Source organism: Xenopus laevis, chromosome 3S (assembly GCF_017654675.1).
Source record: "Xenopus laevis strain J_2021 chromosome 3S, Xenopus_laevis_v10.1, whole genome shotgun sequence".
Taxonomy (NCBI): Eukaryota; Metazoa; Chordata; class Amphibia; order Anura; family Pipidae; genus Xenopus; species Xenopus laevis.
This window is the reverse complement of record NC_054376.1, coordinates 4,944,539-4,953,986: the sequence shown is the minus strand read 5'-3', so window position 1 is coordinate 4,953,986 and position 9,448 is coordinate 4,944,539. Positions and strand designations below refer to the sequence as shown.

The window sequence follows — 9,448 nt, the reverse complement described above, 5'->3', positions numbered from 1 at the left end:
TATATGTACCTGGGCTGTTATTTAACACTGTGTGCTGTCCTTCCCAACAGACTATATATATATATATATAAAAAAATATATAAAAACCAGAACCTTAAAGGAAAACTATACCCCTCAATCAATGTAGTTCTCTATAAAAAGATATTGCATAAAACAGCTCATATGTAAAACCCTGCTTCGTGTAAATAAATCATTATCATAATAATATACTTTTTAAGTAATATGTGCCATTGGGTAATCATAAATAGAAAATTGACATTTTAAAAAATAAGGGCTGCCCCTGGGATCGTAGGATTCATGGTGCACACAAACATACCAAACAAACCATACTTGTTAGGTCACATGAGCCAATTAGCAGACAGCGTTCTGTCTTTTGCTTCCAGACTTCTTCCTGTTACAGTTAGAGCTGCAGTATTTCTGGTCAGGTGATCTCTGAGGGACACACAGACCATCACGAAATGGTGGTTCAAGGCAAGAGATGTAAAAGGGCAATATTTACTTAAATATATATTCCAGTTTGATAAGATTGTTTAATATGCCACTTAATTTGATATAAACTATATGTTGCTCAAGTATTCATTTTGGGGGTATAGTTTTCCTTTAAGTGAATCACTTCATGCTGGAACAACACTCCTTACCTCACTAAACACTCCTCCCCACCACTTATCAAAGTAAACGTTTAAACTCTGGATATCTTATTGGGATGTCTGGATTCCCTCTTTTTCAAAGGTTCCTGCTTTAAAATTTTAAACCTACACATTGTCAGCACAGTCTTCGGAGACCTTTTATCACAGTAGAAACCTATATCAAGTACTATTAGCAGAAAATGACATGTAGTAAAAGATTACAGGTTGTGTCCTACACATATCACTCTCCTTATTTCTGTTATCAGTCTGCTTATGCATTGTAGTGAGCCTCTTTGTTATAGAGGACTATCCGACAAATCATAAACGAAATACAGATTTTAAAATGCATAGTTTAGGAGTTTGGTACCAGACACATTGCCCCTTGGCAGTGGCATAACTATAGAGGAATCAGACTCCGCAGTTGCAGGGTGAACAAGGGGGCCCAGACTGTTGGGTCTGCTTCCTCTGTAGCTAATAAGAAAACCCCCTCCTACCCAGCCGCTCTTTTACCGGCGAGGAATGGGTGGAGGTGGAAATTGGCCTTCCATCCTGTCAGCTTCTCTCCTTGCACTTCCTGTGCACGCCTTCCTTCCTGTCCGCTTCTCTCACAGCAATTCCTGTACAGGCCTTCCTTCCTGTCCGCTTCTCACAGCACTTCCTGTGCCAGCCTTACTTCCTGCCCACTTCTCTCACAGCATTTCCTGTGCACGCCTTCCTTCCTGTCCGCTTCTCTCACAGCATTTCCTGTGCACGCCTTCCTTCCTGTCCGCTTCTCACAGCACTTCCTGTGCCAGCCTTACTTCCTGCCCACTTCTCTCACAGCACTTCTTTCCTATCGGCTCACATGGGTGGAATATCCTTTCCCCTCCTTGCACAGAAGAACCCAGAGGAGAGACAAATATGCATAGCTCCCCAACATATCTATAATATATTAAAAATGAGTCGGAGCGCATGTCTATGGAGGTTTCAGTGACTTGGGGAAACAGAGAATGCAGATAAGGACCCTGGATCACTAGTGCAGCTCCTGCTGGGGGAGCAGATTTGTGAGCCTTGGGGGAGGTTCAGGGGGTGAGCGGTCAAGGCACACTATCCAGGGCTGGCAGAAGAGGCACCTGCCTAGGACGCAAGGATAGGGGGGCCTGGGCAGGTACCTCCTAAACGGTCTTTCACCTACCTCCAGTCCGTGTTCATCTCCATCTCGTTTTCCCCTCCATCTCCTCCATCTGTCGCTCTCCCCTCTCTCCCTGTCCTGCTGTTTACTAGGCACATGCACAATCAATGGTGCCCACGCATGGGGGAGCAGGGTGGCCGGGTTACCTAGGGCGCCCCGGCCAGCTTGGCCCGGCCCTCACACATCTAATGTAATGATCTAACTTAACGGTGGAGGGAAGGTGCAGCAGCCCATGGGTCAGCAGCATTACCATGATGTGCACCTTGTGCTTCTTCTTGGCCAAAGGGAGATTGGCATCATCAGCTGCTTCTGCCTGCTGGGATCCGGCTGCTTTGGCATAGATGACCCTACTATAGTGAGTAAATCTACTTCCAGATGGGCTGTAATATCAGCATCAGTGAAAGAGTGAAAGCAACTGATATATAACAGTAGAAGATTTGGCCTTAAATTATATACTTTTACCCTTTGCTAAAAACAAAGCCTTGATTGGTGGAGAAGAAACGGAAACATCAATACACCAAATGTAACCACTAGGTGTCACTGTTCCGGGAAAACATCAACGTGTAATATCAAATACAACCAACAGACGTCACTAGAGAATTTATTATCAAATCGAATCCAAAGATCCAGAGTTTCTTTATGCAATAATAACCCGTGTCACAAGCAGTCCAATAAGGTCACATTTAAATGGATGAATTGTCCCTTTGCACAGAAAACAAAACAAATGCTTTTAATCTGGAACAAAATACTACATAGTACACTAGGGTGCGTGGGTTATGGTTATGATTATATTTATTCCTTATAATTGTGTTTAGGTCCTTTATCTTCCATCCTGACTTCCTAACTGGTGTGTGCGGTTGCTAGAGTAAGTCCTAGCAACCAGATAGCTATCAAAATTCCAAACCCAACAGCTGCATAACAACAAATGATTCAAAGCTCACAATTCTAAAAAAGACCAATTGCAAATAGTCGTAACTGTCACTCTAAATACACATTTTAAGATGAACTGCCCCCCGTGATACATGGGTTAGTGTTACAATCAAATGGCTGCTTGTGAGTGTTTATGTAGGTAATGGATCCACACTGGTATTAGGGTTAGTCTAGACCTGTCCCTATACCTTTAACCTGTGGCTCCTCCCCATTCTGGTTATGCCAGCTCACAAATTGACCTTAGAAGCATGCAGGTCATAAAGGTCAGATTAGGGATTCAGACGAATCGAAGTGCCTGGCCAAACTGAATCTGAAGTCTTAAAATCCCATGATTTTTTGGGGGTCATTTATAAAGTTCGCGCAGCGCATATTTTTCGCAAATGGTTGTATTGCGCATGTTTTTTGATGAGCGCTAATATATTGCACTGCTCTGCCCGTCTTTCCGGTTTTTGCGAATTCGCAGTGTGAATAAATTTTCGCAAATGGCGCGCAAATGAGACAGGAGTTTGCGCGAGCGCACCCAATGTGCGAGGTTGTTGTGCGCGAAAATAGCGTTGACAGTAACTTAAATTCGCAGTTTGCAAAACTGTTTTGCGAATCTTTTTTCCGCCACCAAAGTTGTGGCGTAATTGAGTCACAGAGTGTGCGCATAAAGATTCGCAATTTGCGAATTGTGACATATTTATAAAGACATTCGCATTGTGAACAAAAAATTCGCAATTCTGTATGCACCCCCTTATTCAGCTTTATAAATATAACCATGCGCAGGGCAAATATATTCACTTTGCGAACCAATCTGCCCTGCGCGAAGTTTATAAATGACCCCCTTTGTCTTATGAACAAGAATTAATTTTTAACCCTTATATGCCCTTGCCCACATTTGAGTCTCATCCCATAATATGAGTAAATCGGGACAATTCAGACACCATCATTTTGTACAATAATTAATAAAATGATTACGTCGCGGTAGCGCATATTCTGATTGGCTGCAAGAGAGCAGCCTCCCTTTACAGCTCTGGTCTCTCGGCTTATGCCTTTTTTATTTCCTAATTCTGACTCTTAAAATAAGAATAAGCCCTCCATGTAAATCGGCTGGCTTCTGCTACATTGGTTAAGCGGTCAGAACCAGTAATGCAGAGAATATAAACAGATACTGCTTTCCATTTACACATAATGAATGCATATTAGGAAGCTGCTTAAAATAAAATTTTCTTTTATTAATCCAAAGCAGAATAAAATTTAAATTTAACATTCGTGTTGCCCCAAATGAAGGCAAAGCCGAGTCCATCGCACCTACAGCAGAGGCCGGGATTAAAGATGTTCTTTGTTGTATAATCAGCGTCAGATGTCTGGGTTCTGCCTGCAGCATGTGGCCCATCTATGGCCTTATCTGACCCCAGAGACATACAGAGAGCGCTCATCTGTTTGACAAACATACAGCTCCAGATGTGAAGTCTCTTAAGAGCGTGGGGTGAAGTCTCTAAAGGCAAAAGGGCTTGATTATTCCAATGCTGCTTGGAAAGATATTTATTTAAAGGGGAACTTCAAACAGAAACCGTTTTTTTGCATCATATATATATGAAATTATTTATATAAAATGTAATTCTAAGCAACTTTCCAATAAGCATTCATTCATACTCATTCATTATTTGGAAATGTAACTGCTACTGAAAGCAGTGTCTGTCTGTCTGTTTGTTTTTCAGCACTACTGGTTCAGACTGTTGAAACAAGCAGAATCCAGATGATTAAAAGACTCAAGAGGTGAACTGCCCACAGCTACGTTGTTTCAATAGCACGGAACAAAGCACAAATAAGCACTCACCCCAAATCTCCCCCTAACTGGCCTTCAGGCTGGGCCCCCTTAGCTCATAACAAGGTTACAGATATATAGAAACATTGGGGTAACAGTCACCCTGCTATAGTTCCAGGGGTACCCATGGTACAAATAAACACTCACCCCAAATCTCCCCCTAACTGGCGTTCAGGCTGGGCCCCCTTAGCTCATAACAAGGTTACAGATATATAGAAACATTGGGGTAACAGTCACCCTTCTATAGTTTCAGGGGTACCGAGGACACACATAAGCACATCCCCCCAAATCTCCCCCTAACTGGCCTTCAGGCTGGGCCCCCTTAGCTCATAACAAGGTTACAGATATATAGAAACATTGGGGTAACAGTCCCCCTGCTATAGTCCAGGGGTACCCAGGGCACAAATAAGTACTCACCCCAAATCTCCCCCTATCTGGCCTTCAGGCTGGGCCCCCTTAGCTCATAACAAGGTTGCAGATATATAGAAACATTGGGGTGTCACCCTGCTATAGTTCCAGGGGTACCCAGTGTACAAATAAACACTCACCCAAATCTCCCCCTAACTGGCCTTCAGGCTGGGCCCCCTTAGCTCATAACAAGGTTACAGATATATAGAAACATTGGGGTAACAGTCACCCTGCTATAGTTCCAGGGCACAAATAAGTACTCACCCCAAATCTCCCCCTATCTGGCCTTCAGGCTGGGCCCCCTTAGCTCATAACAAGGTTGCAGATATATAGAAACATTGGGGTGTCACCCTGCTATAGTTCCAGGGGTACCCAGAGTACAAATAAACACTCACCCCAAATCTCCCCCTATCTGGCCTTCAGGCTGGGCCCCCTTAGCTCATAACAAGGTTACAGATATATAGAAACATTGGGGTGTCACCCTGCTATAGTTCCAGGGGTACCCAGGGTACAAATAAGCACTCACCCCAAATCTCCCCCTAACTGGCCTTCAGGCTGGGCCCCCTTAGCTCATAACAAGGTTACAGATATATAGAAACATTGGGGTGTCACCCTGCTATAGTTCCAGGGGTACCCAGGGTACAAATAAGCACTCACCCCAAATCTCCCCCTAACTGGCCTTCAGGCTGGGCCCCCTTAGCTCATAACAAGGTTACAGATATATAGAAACATTGGGGTAACAGTCACCCTGCTATACTTCCAGGGGTACCTAGGGCACACATAAGTACTCACCCCAAATCTCCCCTTAACTGGCCTTCAGACTGAGCCCCCTTAGCTCATAACAAGGTTACAGATATATAGAAACATGGGGGTGTCACCCTGCTATAGTTCCAGGGGTACCCAGAGTACAAATAAGCACTCACCCCAAATCTCCCCCTAACTGACCTTCAGACTGGGCCGCCTTAGTTCATAACAAGGTTACAGATATATAGAAACATTGGGGTAACAGTCACCCTGCTATAGTTCCAGGGGTACCCAGGGCACAAATAAGCACTCACCCCAAATCTCCCCCTAACTGACCTTCAGACTGGGCCGCCTTAGCTCATAACAAGGTTACAGATATATAGAAACATTGGGGTAACAGTCACCCTGCTATAGTTCCAGGGGTACCCAGGGTACAAATAAGCACTCACCCCAAATCTCCCCCTAACTGACCTTCAGACTGGGCCGCCTTAGTTCATAACAAGGTTACAGATATATAGAAACATTGGGTTAACAGTCACCCTGCTATAGTTCCAGGGGTACCCAGGGCACAAATAAGCACTCCCATTTGCTTGGATCTCACCTTAAATAAAAGGAAACATTTGGAGTTTATTTGCAGAAGCATTGACTTGAGTGTGCCTTTGTTCCTATTTTTGGTTGCATATTAGTATTAATAACACTGAGCACCTCTCACCGGTAAATGTATCTACTGTATTTGTTGCATACATAGAAGCTGAAAGAAGTTTTTGGACTGTATATACACAAATATGCACTCACTCCAAATATCCCCCTAAACGGCCTTCAGGTTTTAGCTCAAAATTACAAGATATATAAAACATTGGGGTAACAGACTTTTGCCCTGCTATAGTTTGATGGGTACCCAGGTAAAAATAAGCACAGACATTTTAGTATGATTGGGTTAGGGAAAGAAGCAAGTACAATCTGAGCTATAGAAACCCTGTAGCTGACAAGTAGACCGAATTAAGATTCTCAGTGAATAGAAAATGCTGTGGGATTCACACAATAACATTCCCTCATGAACCTTGATTTACAGACACAGACCTGTGCCACACTGGGAAGCTTTCCCCTTGCAATTAGTCACTGCAGGAAACTTGTAAAAAGTGTGACATTACCTTTCATTGGGAAAGAACAACAACTCACCAACAACAAATCATCCTGGGAGGGGCCCGCCATAAAGTCCTCCAGAGTGCGCAGAACATTTATCTTTTTATTGATGTGCCATATCCAACAATCTTGGATTTGTTAATGAATAATCTGCAAAATCAAACCAAATATCTGATAGTGGCCTTCTCTAGGTATGTAGAGGACACTTACTAATTACTGCTACAGAAATCTCAGCTGCCATAAAGCAGGACAGGACTGCTGCTTCCAATGGGGATCAGATAGGATCTGTGCAGCCACTGGGACAGAATGTTCTGTTATACAGATAGCTAGAATCTCAGCTGCCATAAAGCAGGACAGGACTGCTGCTTCCAATGGGGATCAGATAGGATCTGTGCAGCCACTGGGACAGAATGTTCTGTTATACAGATAGCTAGAATCTGAGCTGCCATAAAGCAGGACAGGACTGCTGCTTACAATGGGGGATCAGATAGGATCTGTGCAGCCACTGGGACAGAATGTTCTGTTATACAGATAGCTAGAATCTCAGCTGCCATAAAGCAGGACAGGACTGCTGCTTACAATGGGGATCAGATAGGATCTGTGCAGCCACTGGGACAGAATGTTCTGTTATACAGATAGCTAGAAATCTCAGCTGCCATAAAGCAGGACAGGACTGCTGCTTACAATGGGGATCAGATAGGATCTGTGCAGCCACTGGGACAGAATGTTCTGTTATACAGATAGCTAGAATCTCAGCTGCCATAAAGCAGGACAGGACTGTTGCTTACAATGGGGATCAGATAGGATCTGTGCAGCCACTGGGACAGAATGTTCTGTTATACAGATAGCTAGAATCTCAGCTGCCATAAAGCAGGACAGGACTGTTGCTTACAATGGGGATCAGATAGGATCTGTGCAGCCACTGGGACAGAATGTTCTGTTATACAGATAGCTAGAATCTCAGCTGCCATAAAGCAGGACAGGACTGTTGCTTACAATGGGGATCAGATAGGATCTGTGCAGCCACTGGGACAGAATGTTCTGTTATACAGATAGCTAGAATCTGAGCTGCCATAAAGCAGGACAGGACTGCTGCTTACAATGGGGATCAGATAGGATCTGTGCAGCCACTGGGACAGAATGTTCTGTTATACAGATAGCTAGAATCTCAGCTGCCATAAAGCAGGACAGGACTGCTGCTTACAATGGGGATCAGATAGGATCTGTGCAGCCACTGGACAGAATGTTCTGTTATACAGATAGCTAGAATCTCAGCTGCCATAAAGCAGGACAGGAACTGCTGCTTACAATGGGGATCAGATAGGATCTGTGCAGCCACTGGGACAGAATGTTCTGTTATACAGATAGCTAGAATCTCAAGCTGCCATAAAGCAGGCAGGACTGTTTGCTTACAATGGGGATCAGATAGGATCTGTGCAGCCACTGGGACAGAATGTTCTGTTATACAGATAGCTAGAATCTCAGCTGCCATAACCAGGACAGGACTGTTGCTTACAATGGGGATCAGATAGGATCTGTGCAGCCACTGGGACAGAATGTTCTGTTATAACAGATAGCTAGAATCTCAGCTGCCATAAAGCAGGACAGGGACTGTTGCTTACAATGGGAATCATAGGATCTGTGCAGCCACTGGGACAGAATGTTCTGTTATACAGATAGCTAGAATCTCAGCTGCATAAGCAGGACAGGACTGCTGCTTACAATGGGGATCAGATAGGATCTGTGCAGCCACTGGGACAGATGTTTCTGTTATATCAGATAGCTAGAATCTCAGCTGCCATAAAGCAGGACAGGACTGCTGCTTACAATGGGGATCAGATAGGATCTGTGCAGTCACTGGGACAGAATGTTCTGTTATACAGATAGCTAGAATCTCAGCTGTCATAAAGCAGGACAGGATATTGTCACTAAATCAATGTAGTTGGAAAGCTGCTCAGCTTCAGAATGAGATTTCCTTCTGTTACACATTTTATGATATTTATTATTTGGGAGCGGTTCCACTTAAATAAATCGCACGCAGCAAAACATTTTCAGTTTTAGTGAAATTCTAGCAGGACATATTGTGCCTGTAGTAACCCTACCCGTAAGGACTCCCACACGAAACCACCAAGGCCCCAGTCTGCCTCCCACTTACTCCGGCCCCAGGCTTTCAGTTGCCTCAGAGAGACTAGGCCAGCGCTAGTAGTTCCGGCAGCGGATGGGTATGGCTGAATGTGGGGGATGGGTATAGAATATGTAGTTCCCGAGGAATTCAGAGCGCGTGGCTTCCGGCTTGTACCTATCGCACTCTGCTGTTGTGTTGCGGTGAAGATTTTCTGGAGAGGGATTTGTATTCGAAGGTTTCCACATTAGACATCTCATACTTTGGCGCTCCGCTCGGTATCGCTCCGCTTGGGAGAGGAAGGAGGAGGAGAGACGCCGCGGCGGGTTTACACACAGCATGGAGGGGTCGGAGCGTAGAAGCCGGGGTCGGGTTACGGGGGAGCATTGAGCCCCGAGCGCTGTGCGGAATGTCCGGGCCCCGCCGGTAACACAGAGAAATGGGGGCCCTGCTGAGGAGCCTGTTGATGTGCAGCCTGAGCTGCTTGTTGAGGG

At 44.7% G+C, this 9,448-nt stretch overlaps 1 protein-coding gene and 1 long non-coding RNA gene across 2 annotated transcripts in view; one reads left to right on the top strand and one right to left on the bottom strand.

Annotated features, from left to right (window-relative positions):
• The window catches only part of LOC121402089, a 35,825-nt gene extending 26,804 nt beyond the window's left edge, over positions 1 to 9,021 (bottom strand). Inside the window, exons 1-2 of the long non-coding RNA XR_005966534.1 lie at positions 8,935 to 9,021; positions 6,869 to 6,982 (exon numbers count right to left, since the gene is read on the bottom strand). This is a non-coding gene — a long non-coding RNA (uncharacterized LOC121402089). The remainder of the gene's footprint in view (positions 1 to 6,868; positions 6,983 to 8,934) is intronic.
• A 93-nt stretch (positions 9,022 to 9,114) lies between these two features.
• Positions 9,115 to 9,448, top strand: part of LOC108712563 (low-density lipoprotein receptor-related protein 6) — a 68,730-nt gene continuing 68,396 nt past the window's right edge. Inside the window, exon 1 of the mRNA XM_041587906.1 lies at positions 9,115 to 9,448. Within this exon, the coding sequence (XP_041443840.1) occupies positions 9,394 to 9,448 (55 nt within the window). The 5' untranslated portion in view covers positions 9,115 to 9,393.